We start from the raw sequence: 16605 nt of genomic DNA, 5'->3' as shown, positions 1-16605 counted from the left end.
AAAGGCAACGAAAACGCTAATATGCATTATTTTGGTAACGGTAGTTTAGCGAAAAATGTTTACTTCTAATCGTCATTTTAAAGCGAAAACCCTTCACCTTTCCACAATATAATTTTCCGACCCTGTCTGTCTGTCGGTCGGTCTGTCTGATAGATATTTCAAATACCTTTGCAACGACGTATATAATACCATAGTAAGTTGGACCTACAATGGGTAAAAAAAACAACTTTGGAAAAAAATAAATTTTATTTACCTAAAAATATTTAAAATTTTTATTTTGAAGTACAATTTGGTGAAGGGTATATAAGATTCGGCACAGCCGAATATAACTCTCTTACTTGTTTTCCTTTAAATGTTATGATGTTTTTGTATCTAAAGACTTTTACTAAATCCTCAATAAGAATGAGCATTTTCTATAAAAAGTTATTTATGCGCTGCATTCGCTGGTATCGTTCTATTTTGCCGTGTATTATTGTCGTAACTCAAAGGACTTAAATATTTTGTGTTGTATTCCATGTAAGTAGTAAGTATTTACTGTTTCCATTCACTAGTCTCTCATTCATCCATTCAACGTTTAAATGATTATTTTTTCTATTCTTAATTTTTTATTGCTGGTGAATCAAAATAACAATTTTATTTTTATTTTTATTATCTACTGTCTATTAAGTTTAATTTCAATGCACTTGTATTGCAACTTTGAAAAATAATGTATATAGTAGTTATTTAGTAAATAAAAAAAAGATCTTTATATCTGATAGTGACGCAGCCAGTGGTGAATAGATGTCCTTTGTGTTACGGTTTTCTTTTATGTCGATTGGCTTAGCAGTGAGTGAGTGAATTGTATACATTCTACCATGTGTTTATATAAATACAGAAATATTCTCTTACAATTACAAAGTTGACTTCTTTAGTAGGTTTTATTTCCATGGTTTGAAAGCTTCATTCAGCATTTTATTATTTTTAAAAGTAACTAAAAGAGTGGACAACTCTTATTTATTTGTCTTTTATTTAACTTATAAATACGTCTTTGCGGCTAAAGTACACTGTGGTCTTGGTTGACGGTATTTATCTAATTTAAAATAAAATTCTTCTATACTATGTATTGCAAAATTTAATTTTTGAAAATGCAAGTTTTAACAAGTCATACAAGGAAATGTATTCTGGGTACGGATTTTTGTGCATTTTGTAATAAGTTTTATAAAATTTTGTTTACGATCGGTCCATAATTAGTCATAGCTCCCATATAGACCCGATTCCGAAATTAACGTTAACGTGCATAAATCTCTTAAAAATTTTGGTATAGAAACAAAATTCAACACAAATAACTTTCATATTGACATAAATCACACGATCTAATGTCATGGTGATCGGTCCATAATTGGCCCGCTTCTGAAAATCACTCACGAATATAAATTATTGATATTTTAAAACAAAAATGTTTTTGCTCATTTACTTAGTTTAGGGTATTATATGGTCGGGCTTGACCGACCATACTTTCTTACTTGTTTTTAATCTATATACACAGAAAAAATTATGACTAAAATATTTTCAAACAAATGCATGTTTGAAATCAGATTTGTATTTTATTATTTATTTTATTTGGTTTCATAAATATTTTAGTTGGTTTTAAATTTGATGGTTAACAATGCTAACAACTTTTTTTAATAATGAGAAACGTCTATTTGTTTTGTAAATATTTTAACATAATGTACTTAAAATCAAGCACGTTTTCATTTTGTGATACATTTTTATAATATTCAAAATAATAGACAACACTTGTACATAACAAAATATTTTCTTTTTTAAAATTTTGTTTGAATTTTTTTATAAACTCAAACAATTTTTTAAATTATTGAAAAAATGTTTGTTTACTTTGAAACAAAAACAAATTTATAGTGAATTTTGACAAACAGCTGTAAAATAAAAATAAATTATACATATATTTTGAAAAAAAATATTTACATATGTACACAATTTTTAAGTTTTGGTCGTCATGAAACAGACTAGGAGTTCAAGGGCTCAATAACTCCTCACGTTTCAAGATTGGTAAGTATGTATGAACTTAAAATTCTTTATTATATCATTGTTAAACATTCCGGTATAATTGCAGACGTTGTTAGCTTCCTATGACAGAAATTTGGGAGAATACGACATAATTGGTAAGACGATTGATTTTCATTAAGATGAATGTGAAAACTGGTTTATCTTCCCACAGGTGAACAATATCCATATAACATGGATTCCCGTTTGCTGGATAGTCCGTAAGTGGGAGAAACTAGTTCATATTTTATATGACAGTATTTTCTATAGAAAATATTATGTATAACAGTATTTTCTTTAGAAACTATTGTATATAACAGTATTTTCTTTAGAAAATATTGTGTATAACAGTATTTTTATATAGAAAATATTGTCTATAGCAGTATTTTATATAGAAAATATTGTGTATAATAGTATTTTCTTTAGAAAATATTGTGTATAAAGTATTTTCTTTATAAACTATTGTGTATAAAGTATTTTCTTTATAAACTATTGTGTATAACAGTATTTTTATATAGAAAATATTGTCTATAGCAGTATTTTCTATAGAAAATATTGTGTATAACAGTATTTTCTTTAGAAACTATTGTGTAAAACAGTATTTTCTTTAGAAAATATTGTGTATATCAGTAGTTTATATAGAAAATATTGTTTATAATATTATATTATAATATATAATTAAAATATTTATTGATTTTGAATTTAAATGTTATTAATATTTTAATTGATTTAATAAAAAATATTGTTTGAATATCTAGTCAAAACCAATTATTTGTTTCTATGATTTTATTAAAAATATTGTTTGATTTTATGTGGAATTTCATATAAATATTTCATTGATAGTTAAAATATTTTAATAAGAAAAAAAAATTTTTTTTTTTCAATAAAATATTTACAAATTTTGTTGTTTGATTTTGTGATTTTTGTGATAGGTCCCATTTCAATAAAATATTCAATTGACTTTATGAATTTTGTGATTGGATTTGAATTTTTGTTTTTTCTGTGTATATAAAAGTGAATGTGTGTTTATATGTATATTTGTTGTTTTGACGTCTATAGACGGCTAAACGGCTAACCAGATTTGCTTGAAATTTTGACTGTATGTTTTTCTATATCTGGAAGGAACAATAGGATACTTTTTGTTTTGAATTTTCAAGTGGGCGTGGTACCTTCCATACAAAGTTAATTTTAAATATCAAATATTTTGGAAACTATAATAGCTATAGTCCTCAAATTTTGCATGAACAATACCACCGTTTGTATAAATATTTAAGGCCAAAATGGGAGTAGAAGCCACAGAGGGCGTGGCACCTCCCATATGATGATAATTAAAATCTATTATATGGGATACTAATAGAGATAGAGTCCATAAATTTTGCACGGTTATTCTATCATCAATATTAATAGTTAGGACAAGAATGGGCGGACTATCAATAGTGGGCGTGGCACATAACAAAACTTTGTATGAATTACATATTTAGGCCAAAAATGGGCAAACTAGCAAAAGTGGGCGTGGCACCTTCCATAGATATAATGACAAATTATATATAGGGAAAGCTATAGCAGCTATCAATATTAATTTTTAGTACAGAAGTGCGCGGACTACCAACACAGAAAAAACTAAAATTCAAATCCAATTACAAAATTCATAAAGTTAATTGAATATTTTATTGAAATGGGACCTATCACAAAAATCACAAAATCAAACAACACTATTTGTAAATATTTTATTGAAAAAAAATTTTTTTTTTTCTTATTAAAATATTTTAACTATCAATGAAACATATTATTTGAAATTCCGCATAAAATCAAACAATATTTTTAATAAAACCATACAAACAAATAATAGGTTTTGAATTGATTTTCAAACAATATTTTTTATTAAATCAATTAAAATATTAATAACATTTAAATTCAAAATCAATAAAAATTTTAATTAAATATTATAATATATTTTATATAGAAACTACTGATATATACAATATTTTCTAAAGAAAATACTGTTTTACACAACAGTTTCTAAAGAAAATACTGTTATACAAAATATTTTCTAAAGAAAATACTGTTATACACAATATTTTCTATACAAAAATACTGTTATACACAATAGTTTCTAAAGAAAATACTGTTATATACAATAATTTCTAAATAAAATACTGTTATACACAATATTTTCTATAGAAAATACTGTCATACTAAATATGAACTAGTTTCTGCCAAACTTACGGACTTTCCAGCAAACGGGAATCCAAGGGAATTGTTCACCTGTGGGAAGATAAACCAGTTTTCATATTCATCTTAATGAAATTCAATCGTCTTACCATTTATGACGTATTCTCCCAAATTTCTGTCATAGGAAGCTATGGTACGGTATTCAGGCAGCCGTCCAAAACCTTCATCTCGTACAGCTCACTTGGGTCCAATAATCGTTCCATTGTGATATAGGAAGCTAACAACGTCTGCAATTATACCGGAAGGTTTAGCAATAATATAATAAAGAATTTTAAGTTCATACATACTTACCAGTCTAGAAACGTGAGGAGTTATTGAGCCCTTGAACTCCTAGTCTCTTTCATGAAGACCAAAACTTAAAAATTGTGTACATATGTAAATATTTTTTTTTTAAATATATGTATAATTTATTTTTATTTTACAGCTGTTTGTCAAAATTCACTATAAATTTTGTTTTTGTTTCAAAGTAAACAAACATTTTTTCAATCATTTAAAAAATTGTTTGATTTTATAAAAAAATTCAAACAAAATTTTAATAAAGAAAATATTTTGTTATGTACAAGTGTTGTCTATTATTTTTAATATTATAAAAATGTATCACAAAATGAAAACGTACTTGATTTTATGTACATTATGTTCAAAGATTTACAAAAAAATAGACGTTTCTCATTATTAAAAAAAGTTGTTAGCATTGTTAACCATAAAATTTAAAACCAATTAAAATATTTATAAAACCAAATAAACTAAATAATAAATTACAAATCTGATTTCAAACATGCATATGTTTGAAAATATTTTAGTCATAATTTTTTCTGTGAACAATATTAAGTAAATGTTAAAATTTGTATACATTTGAAACCCTTATATATATGGGGGATTTCATGTCAAGTGAACCAACTTTTGAAATCGATGTCTTCCGATCGGGATGAAATTTGCACCAAGGTTAGCTCTATTGGATAGTAACTCAGACACAATTTTTCAACAACATCGGTCGAGAACTCTCTGAGTTATAGGGGGTAAAATTTTGACAATTTGGTCAAACAGGGGTTTTTTCTTATCCATGTAACTTATTACCTATTGTTCTTAGCAATATCCCACTCGCATCCCACTAAGGGACTAAAAATATCTTAAAGGAATGGACCTAGGCTTTCTTTTGAGCAAAAAAAAAAATTAAAAAAGGGCCCATATTGGAAAAAAATTTTGATTTTGCAAAAAAAAATTAAAAAATTGTATGTCTTGCGTTACAAAATATTTATTTTGATAGATATCCTACTCGCATCCCACTAAGGGACTAAAAATATCTTAAAGGAATGGACCTAAGCTTTCTTTTGACTACAAAAAAAATTTTAAAAAAAGGGCCCATTTGGAAAAAAAATCGTATTTGCAAAAAAAAAAGTCAAAAATTGTAAGTCTTGAGTTAAAAAATATTTATTTTGATAGATATCCCACTCGCATCCCACTAAGCGACCAAAAGGGTCTTCAAGGATAATATCTAAGCTTTTGTTTGACCTAAAAAAAAAGATTAAAAAAGGGTCCATTTTGAAAAAAAAAAGTCAACAAAGTTTTTGATTTTGCAAAAAAAGTCAAAAATTTTATGTTTTGAGTTACAAAATATTTATTTTGATAGATATCCCACTCGCATCCCACTAAGCGACCAAGTAGGTGTTCAAGGAAAATATCTAAACTTTATTTTAAGAAAAAAAAAAATAAAAAAAAATAGCGTATTTTAAAAAAAAGTCAAAAAAGTTTTTGATTTCGGAAAAAAAATATTAAAAATTTTTTATTTTTTTTTTTAAATATTTTTTTTCGAAAGATCGAAGAAATAGCTATCTATACTATTTGGAACACATTTTGCTAAGAACAATAGGTAATAAGTTACATGGATAAGAAAAAACCCCTGTTTGACCAAATTGTCAAAATTTTACCCCCTATAACTCAGAGAGTTCTCGACCGATGTTGTTGAAAAATTGTGTCTGAGTTACTATCCAATAGAGCTAACCTTGGTGCAAATTTCATCCCGATCGGAAGACATCGATTTCAAAAGTTGGTTCACTTGACATGAAATCCCCCATATATAAAAGTCAATGTGTGTTTTTTTGTATGTATGATTGTTTGCGTATTTGTAGTGGCACTCGACTTACAGTAAGGCAATTAATGAACAATTTAATCGGAGCGACCGAATTATAACTTCGGAAATGCCATTTGATTTTATTCGATTGCAGTTTCCTATTTGCTTAATATTTGCAATGACAATTGATAAAAATCAAGGTCAGTCTTTGCAAATTTGCGGACTAAATCTAGAAAATCCATGTTTTTCACATGAACAGAAACTAATTTCAGATAGAATAACCCCCATTTTCTCAATATCTGGTTATCGTTTTTCGTAATGATAAACCTCCAATTAACATATTTTTTGTAGAGAATCGTCAGTTTATCGTTACGATAAAAAATAACCAGAGATTGAAAAAATGGGGGTAAATATATTGTAAATCTTTACGGTACGGGTAGCAAAGTACACCGGGTTTTAGCTAGTAAATCTATAAAATTCAATAATGTTCGTCTAGGTTAAATCTGGAAAAAGTGCGTAATTAGTTTCAAAATAAATCTATTTCAAATCAGAATGTGTATAATAATCAAAACCAGTATAATTACCATTATTTATCTAAATATCCTTAGATATTTTAATGTTAAGCATCTTAATTATTCCTTTAAGATCTTAACACAGACAAAATAGTTTTGTTATTTTAATAATTTACATCGATGTTTCTGACAACGATTTTCTAGGGAACAGTGTTTTTGTGCTGTTTGTGGTATTTAGTATTTTATTTAGCAATAAGCCACTTATTGAAAATAAATAGTTAGTAAGAGTAGATATTAAATACCCAATGGAAAATAGATGTAGTTATTGTTATATCGTTCCATTTGCTTTTAACAACTTTTCCGGAAAGTTCAAAAAACCGAGGCCGAATCACCTCATTTGTTATCGAATAAAACTGATCGTAATTTTCATATTTGAGATTATTCGAGCAAGAAATGTAGTAGATTTTTAGTATAATTTCGATATCGAAATCTTTTTTCATACGATAGCTCATTCGGGCATTGCCAGCTAAAGTGGAGAGTACTATTCTCTTCCTCATTACACCATCATCATCACCAAATATCTAAGGTGACAAAATTTAAATTTATAATGGCTTAAGCTTGCACTAAAAATGTATTGCGTATTTATCAAGCACATACAATTGAGAGTCCAGGATGTGATTATAGTTTTTTACCTCTACAATTATACTTTCTTAACTACTTATGCAGCAACTTTCTTTAGTTTTTTTTTTGCCTTCTCTAACAATGTTTTTATAAATTTTTTTTGTACAATAGTTGTTTGCAAATTATTAAATAATTGTAAAACAAAACTAAGTTCTGCGAGTTCATGATTTAATATTATATGTTTTACTTGTTCGAGTTTGCAACAATTGTAAAAAGCCAAGTTGTTGTAGTAATTAACAAATGAATTTAAATATTTTTATAAAATTTGTATAATTTTTTTTATTATTATTGTTTTGCAGACCAAAACTTTTCGTGTTATTGCTAACTAGCTATGGGATGGTAACCTAAGATGAATAAATAAAATTTAATTTTTGTTTGATGGCCATCATTTTTATTATTTTATTTAATATGTCTAGAATCAAGATTGTAAGTACATACAACATTTTTGTTAAATACTCCATTGTTATTCAAAAATTTTAAAGCACGGAGAAAACAATTATAGTTGTTACAACCGAATTTAAATTGTTTAAGTATGCATACATATTATTAAAGAAACCAAATTGTTTGTACTCAAATTAAAATTGAATAACCAGAATTTGGTTGCTGCAACTAAATCGAAGGTTTTCACTATACAAAAACATCAAAAAACTGGCATTTTGTAGAACTATACAGAACTTGTCAAAAATAGCTGATTATAATACCAAGCCAAAAGTAAATATCAAGGCGAATTCACTATAAGAGAAGGAAGTGGTTGGAGGAAGACTTTTGCATCCTAGGCAAAAAGAATGTACTTATAATATTGCAAACATTTAGAGAATGTTTATTTAGATCCCGTTCAAATAATAGAATTTACTTTTAATTACCAATATATTTTTTATGCACTTTTTTTCAAATATTCTTGTGTTTGTTGTGGGATACTTTGTTCTCATCTCATTAATATCTACTTATCTTTTGCGTATTAACCCTCTAAAGCAAGAATTTGTTAAAAATTATTATTAACAATTTTTCGGCCCAAGGAAGAAGCCTATCGACCTAATTTCATGGTGATCAGTTCATAATTGGTCATAGATCCCATATAAGGCCCACTTCCGAAAATCATTCACAATTACAAATTATTGAAATTTGAAAAGAAAAATGCTTTTGCTTAATTACTTAGTGTAGGGTATTATAGGGTTGGGCTTGACTGACTATATTTTTTTTACTAGTTTCACTTTACAACTTTGTTTTTTTACTTACATCAAATCTTACAAAATTTCTCCCATGTCCCGTTTGAGGGTTAACATGAACACGAAGTGGTACTTTATTAAATTCTTTTCTTTTTATATGTTTGAGTTGATTATGGTTTCGTTTTGGTTTTCCATTTGGTCCTTTTTTTCCACTGTTGTACATTTTTTCACTTTCTTCTACAAAAACACACTCATATACAAGCTACAATATTCTCTTTATTAAAAGAAATTGCAAAAAAATTAACTCAAATGGCTGGGATGTTCAGTGAAGCTGGATACTTGTGTACATACAAATGTGTGTGTTTCTTTACGATGATTATTTTAAGTGGCATCATGCCTCTTTTGGCCGGAACAATCAGAAAAACCATGCCGATGAAGATGGCGGTCGAGGTAGAGAGCCAGAAAGGGAATAAAAAAGTTTTCAGCCAGCATAGAAATGAAATTGTAACAATAATTATTTCATTAACAATCATTTGGTAACAAAAAAAAAAATTCTTAAGTAATCTTGAGTGGAGTGGAGAGGGCGGCTGTGGAGTGTTAAGTATGTAAAACTTGTAGTGGAAAGCTTATGAATATTTTTCGTACTTTTTCACACCAAATTCTAATAAGAATATGATTATTTTTATGAAACAGAGTTTTTTGTGAGGCCTTTTTGCAGTTATTTTTTGTTTGTTTTAATTTGTCTAATTAGTTAAACATAAAAGCGGGTAGACCGCGTATGAAAATATTATTTTTTTAGAAGTTGTATTGCAGTAGAGAATAGAACACATTTTCAAAATATAATTATGTAATTCAATTTCAATTTTTTTTCAGTAGCCTGTTTGACAATATCGAATGAAAGATTTCGTTCGTATTCTAAGCGAATGAAAATTGATTTTGGTTTCTCGATCTTCATATTTATGTTAAAGAATCACCTTAGATTGCGAAATCTTTCATGCGATATTGTGAAATGGACTACAAATGTTTGTTTCAACATTCGATTTTTCGAAAAATACTGCTTATCCGGAAGTTTCTTACAGAAGGCATGATTTTTGTTTTCCACGACTCATATGAAAATTCTCCAGTTATTAGCTTTTAATCTATAATTCAATACTTTAAGAATTGTTTATTAATGTTTCAGTTTTTATGATCGTTTCATGTTTTCAACAAGTTGATAAAAAAACATAAAGCAAAACCTGAACCTCTAAAAATATTCGCTTCCGTTTACTTCATCACCGTAAGTCAGAGCCAAATCCCCGGGCTTTGATGGATAGGAGGGCATTTTAAAATCAACTGAAATATTGGTCGGAGAGAACAAGAAGTACGTATTTTTATGTTTCTCTAGAAATTTGTAGACGTATCAGTGATATAATCGGTTAACCGAAAATCAACATTTTAAATTAACCGGCTCTAAAAAAACAGAGATTTTAAAGAAAAGACGATTTTTCATGTTGTCATTATGTTTGAATGCTATAAAAGAAAATAATTTTTGCATCGAATCATTATTTGCGATGAAAATGGATCCCGAAGCGTAAGAGATCGTACTTGAAGCCCGGCCAACCATCCGAATCGACACCAAAGCCAAATATCCGTGGCGCTAAGGTAATGATATGTATTTGGTGGAATTAAAAGAGTCCTATCTATTATGAGCTACTGAAATCAGACCAGACCATCACCGAACGAAACTGATTCGACTGAAGCGAGCATTGGCCAAAAAACGCCCAGAATATGTGACAAGACACATGTTACAATACCTGTTAAAAACTATTTAAAAATAAGTGTTTGGGAAGTTTTGCTTCATCCGCCTTATAGTTCAGACCGTGTCCCGTCCGAATACTATTTGTTTCGATCTTTGGAACAAAACTTATTTCAAGGCGATTATTCCATAGATGGTCATAGCTCCCATAAAAAGCATACTTCCGAAAATCACTCATGAAAGAAAAATAATAGAAATTTGTAAAGAAAAATTTTTCTGCTCATATACTCAGTGTAATTTATTATATGGTCGGGTCGGACTTGGCCGACTATACTTCTTACTTGTTTTAAATACGTATATAGGCTTTCAGTATATTTTTATCATTATTAATTCAACTCTATTGGATATACTTTAACCTTTCTTAAATCTTTAGTACTCAGGTCTCTTAAGTTAGTGTTCTGATATTTAAGTGTTAATCCAAAGTGTATTGTAACCAACATGGAATAAAATTATAAACAATTGGTGTTTGTCCAAATTTTTGTTTATATAAAACAATTTTTATACCCTTCACCTTCGTGAGAAGGGTATATATAATATATTTTCCGACCCTATATATTCTGGATCCTTATAGATAGCGGAGTCGATTAAGCCATGTCCGTCTGTCTGTTGAAATCAACTTTCCGAAGCCCCCAAATAACTTACATACACGGTTCATACATCAATATCTCCGGAATTTGTCCGGCTCGGTTGCTATTTAAAATCGAGAAAATCGGTCCACAAATGGCAGAAAATCCCGTTTTTCATAAATAAATAGGGGAAATTGACATTTTTGTGTGCCTTTTTTATGCATTTTGACATTCTACATGCCCGAATATCGCAAAGTGATGTTCAGCAAAGTTGTTAAGCTCAACTCCTGCTACAACATAGTTAATAAAGGAAAGCGGATTTTTGGTTTTCCTAGAGTGGGGCTCTGGAAAATCAATTCTTCACATTTTTTTGTAAGTTATCTAACAAAACTCAATTTAAATCCTCTTCAAACGAAATTGATTTTATCTCAGATGAGGAGCTCGAACAAAATGAAAATATTTCGATTGCTCAAAGGCTAAAAGATATTATTAATAAATGTAAAATACCCAAATAACAAAACCAAGTTATAATGTAGATTTGCAACTTGCTAATGAAATAGATCACTTTATTTCTGAAGGAACAAGAGGAAAATACTTGCACATTTGTTTTGCCAATATGAAAGATGTTTTTTGGCAGCATCATATGTCGGAAACAAAATCGTTCTAGAATGGCAGACGAAACCATAGATGCAATAGTATGCCTTTTAGTGTCTAATAAAAATTAATTGCTAAATAAAAAATTTACTTTCAATTGTAAAGACATAATTATGTACGTTTCTTTCTTATAATTTTCGGGATTTTAGATTTCCCGAAAATCCCGAAACCCCGGGTCGGGATTTCGGGATTCTTTACCAAATCCCAATCCCCGGGATTTTCAAAAATCAGTTCCGATTAGCATCTCTAGCTGAAATATAAAAAAACCAGGACAACCTTGATTTTTGACCTATTTTTGTCCTATATCTGGCTTATTAAATCATTAATAAAGACAATATGGATATTTAATGATAGATATTTTTAAGACCTTTGCATAGTAAGTTGGATATACATTGGGTCAAAATCGGAAAAAATATTTTTTAACCCGAATTTTTTTTTCACCAAAAGTTTTTTTCGCTAAATATTAAAAACCAAAATTTTTTCAAAACTAAAAAAATTTTTTTAAAAACTTTAAAATTACTTTTTTTATAATAAAAAAAAAATTTAAAACAATTTTTAAAAAAAAACAACTAAAAATATTTGAAATTTGTATTTTAATGTATAATTTGGTGAAGGGTATAAGATTGTTCACAGCCATATAGCTCTTTTTCTTGTTTATTCAAAATTGAAAAAAATTTATTCATTCAAATAAAAACAATTTTTTTTCTCACTTATTCGAATAATTTTTATTCGAATGACAACCAATATAGAAATATTGGAATATAGCTTGATTTTTGGAGGAAGAATATTTTAGATATACGTAACTATAGCTAATCGTGCCAACTTATATATAAATTCATAACGGTACTCAATCTTGTCAACGAAAGTTTCCGAACCGAGCACAACAAAAGAGTGAGTCAACTTAAAAAAATATTTGTGCGTGATTTTTATTTTATTTCATTTAATGTTTAATTTCTATATTTTTACGAAACTAGTTTTTTCCGACCAGACGAAATTCAATACAAAACAATATGTATATAACAAAAACAATAATAGAGAAGGAGGGAAATTCCAACTAATAACTTGCGGCTTAAAAAGCGTTAAAGTGCTACGTCATTGTTTACGTCTAGGCAGAGTAATACTCGTAGAATGATTCTGGTTTTGTAGTCATGCAGTAGTTTCTCATTTCAACCATTTAGTCAACTGGAATCATAATTTATTTAATACGCCGAAATATAGTTAACAAAAAAAAAATACAAACATTCAAAAATACTTGTACTATTAGTATCAAAAATTCTCATCAATCAAGTTTTTTTTTTTAATGAGAGAATTTTTTGTTTTAAATTTAATTCAAAAGCAGCCCGCATTCAGGGTATAAATAAAAAGGTTTTAGTGCGAATTTAGTTTAAATTTTGTAAATAATCAAAAATATAACAACGCTTTCTACAATTTCAAACGTATAATTAAAGTGTTTTACTTTGGCATCAGGATGAGGCTGTTGAGCTATTTAACTATTTTAGCAGTGATTTTGGCATTTGCCTTGGCGGAAGAAGAAATTGTTGAAAAATCAGAGGAATCTACTAATGTTGCGGTAGAACCTTTAGCATTAATTGATTTAGATGCTAATGTAAAGGATGATGGTGATTCGGAGCGTAAAACTAGACAATTCCGTACATTTGGTTTTGGTCGTCCATATTATGGTGGTGGTTTCTATAGACCGAGACCATATTATGGTGGTGGTTTCTATAGACCCAGACCCTACTATGGCGGAGGTTTCTATAGACCTAGACCCTACTACGGCGGTGGCTTCTATGGCCCTAGGCCATATTATGGCGGCGGCTATGGGGGTTTCTATGGTTAATTAAGTTCTGGAGTAATAAATTGTGATGTTATTTTTAAGTATTTATGTATGAGTTAAATAAATAAAGATATAAGTTGCTATAAAAACACAAAAGTGCACAAAAAAAAATAATTTTTGAAAATAAATAAATAGTTTTTTTTTTTTAAAAAATATATCTAATATCTAAAATAATTTGTCGTGTTATAATTATTTATAATTGATTAATAGACTTACACGGAATATCATGGAGGATAAATAACATTAGGCTGGTCTATAAAAATTTTGAATTATTGTTCTCAGTGCCATTTTATGTTGGAAGAAATACGATAGTCTAACTCGTGTCTCCTTTCACACCGAAGTTTGAAAGTGATTTTTAAAGTGAAACATATTTTTTTTTAGTTTCTGCAAAAACATGGTTATACAATATAAATTTATGGCAACTATTAGATAAAGTTCTGGGTTGAATTTCATATTATTCGAAATTAAACAAATTAAGCTAAAACCTAAAATAGAGTCCAAATTTGTAACTCTTTTTAATGTAAAACTGTATTTTTTTCATAATAAAATGAAAAGTTTTACCATTTATCCCCATTTGTGGGAAATCAACTCCTAACAAGCAACCCCCTACATCTGCCAATACCGATGCCACTGAGCATCAGACAAAAAAAAGATCATCGACACCAAAGCCAAATATCCATGGCGCTAAGGGAATGCTCTATATTTGGTGGGACCAAAAGGGTCCTATCTATTATGAGCTGCTTAAATCTGCCAGATCACCACAGGGCACCTGTACCGAACGCAACGGATTCGTGAAAAGGTTCAGAATATGCGACCAGACATGAAACCGTAATATTCCATAATTTTTGCAATACCTGTTAAGAACTATTTAGAAATAATTGTTTGAGAAGTTTTGCCTCATCCGCCTTATAGACCAGACCTTACCCCGTCCGACTACTATTTCTTTCGACCGATTCAGAACGATCTTTCTGGGATAAGCTTCACATTAGAACAGAGAATACGAAATTGGCTTGATTCGTACTTGGCCTCAAACGATGAGCAGTTCTTTTTGCGCGGAATCCATATGTTGCCAGACAAACAGGAAAAGATCATAACTAATAATTGCCAATACTTTGAATAAATTTATATTGTACAAAAGTTTCAAAATAAAAGTTAAACATTTGAAAAAATCCAGCATTTTTAAGTCATCTCTGATGTTTTTAAATAGTTCCACATTGGGTTCGATGGTACCCAAAGTGTCGATTAATTCATAGAAGCCGTAGTTTTAAAATATAATATTTTTTTATTGATGAGTTATTATAAGCACATAAAAACACAACATTTTATAAAAAAAAGGTTAAACTAAATTTTGTTTAACCCTTTAAGCGCATTATTGTTTTTTGGAAAAAAAGACCTTAGTTCACAATATATGCTGTAACTTTGGAATCGAAAGCGATAAATTAATGAATAAAATTGGAAATTAAAGCATACTTAATGTGCTATTAAAAAATTCAAAATATAAATTTATTTATTTATTGTATTAGTATAAATTATAATTAGTATACACAAAATTGTATAAATTTACAAATTTTTTCAAAAAAGTCACAAAAGAGAATATTATAATTTTTTAGTAATGTAAATTATAAATTCATAAAAACACAGCATTTTAGAAAAAAAAATGTTTAACCCGTTAAATCCATTATTGTTTTTTTTTAAAAAAAGATCTTAGTTCACAATATATGCTGTAACTTTGGAATCGAAAGCGATAAATTAATTAATAAAATTGGAAATTAAAGCATACATAATGTGCTATTAAAAAAAATCAAATAATAAATTCAAAAAATTAATATATATTAGTATAAATTTAATTTAAAATACAATTTTTTTTTAAACAAAATTTTATAAAAATAATTTTTTTTTTCAAAAAAGTCACAAAAGGGAATATTATAATTTTTTAGTAATGAATAATCATAAATCCATAAAAACACAGCACTTTAGACGTCAAAATTTAAATTCATGTTTTCTCGTATATTTGACAAGTAAACATTTGGGTTATCTACAGATTAGAAAGATATTAACATCTACTATTTAAATCAGGTTGCATTTCGGAAATTGCATGATCTGTTGAAAATTTATTTAAGAAATAGTAAAATGTCATAAAACATTCAAAGCCGTTTTTCTCGAAACGACTCTTTTTAATTATGACGTTATTGCAGCAAATGAGCGATGTGTATTTATATTAGTATCAATTTAATTTAAATTCTAATTTTTGTTTTTACAAAATTTTATAAATGTAAATGTTTTTTCAAAAAAGTCACAAAAGAGAATATTATAAATTTGTGTAATGAATAATCATAAATACATAAAATGACAGCTTTAAAAAAAAATTAAAAAAAAATTTTAACAAAAAACCCCTTGTTTTTCGGTAAAATATAATTTTCGCTGTAACTTTGAAAACAAAATAAATTTAAAGAATAAGTTAATATATAATATGTATTCCTATTAGTATAAATTTGTATATAGTTTTTCTTTCATTAAATTCAGTAAATGTAAAATTTAATCTGAAAAAATAAAAAAATTTAAAAGTTTTGGGGGAATCTTTCTTTGTTTTTGGTTTCGTTTTACTTTCTTAATAAAAAACAAGTAAGAAAGTATGGTCGGTCAAGCCCGACCATATAATACCCTACACTAAGTAAAAGAGCAAAAACATTTTTCTTTTAAAATTTCAATAATTTATATTCGTGAGTGATTTTCAGAAGTGGGCCTTATATGGGGACTATGTCTAATTATGGATCGATCACCCTACACTATGGTGGTGTAGGGTATAAAAATGGCCGGGCATTGTCTGGACTTTTTATACCCTACACCACCATAGTGGGGAGGGTATAATGCGTTTGTGCAGATGTTTGTAACGCCCAAAAATATTAGTCTAACACCCACCGATCGACTTAGAATCACTTTCTGAGTCGATTAAACGAAGTCCGTCCGTCCGTCTGGTCGGCTGGCTGGCTGTCTGTCCATGTAAACCTTGTGCGCAGAGTACAGGTTGCAATTTTGAAGATATTTCGATGAAAT

The 16605-nt window shown here is 28.3% G+C and overlaps 1 protein-coding gene across 1 annotated transcript; it reads left to right on the top strand.

The window, feature by feature from the left end:
• The first annotated feature begins 13182 nt into the window (after positions 1-13182).
• On the top strand, positions 13183-13601 carry LOC135953274 (spore coat protein T-like). Its single transcript, XM_065503092.1, has one exon. The coding sequence runs from the start codon at positions 13183-13185 to the stop codon at positions 13552-13554; it is 372 nt and encodes a 123-aa protein (XP_065359164.1). The 3' UTR covers positions 13555-13601.
• The last annotated feature ends 3004 nt before the right edge of the window (positions 13602-16605 follow it).

Source organism: Calliphora vicina, chromosome 1, assembly GCF_958450345.1.
Source record: "Calliphora vicina chromosome 1, idCalVici1.1, whole genome shotgun sequence".
NCBI lineage: Eukaryota > Metazoa > Arthropoda > Insecta > Diptera > Calliphoridae > Calliphora > Calliphora vicina.
Note: the sequence above shows the minus strand (reverse complement) of the source record. Positions and strands in the feature narration are given on the sequence as shown.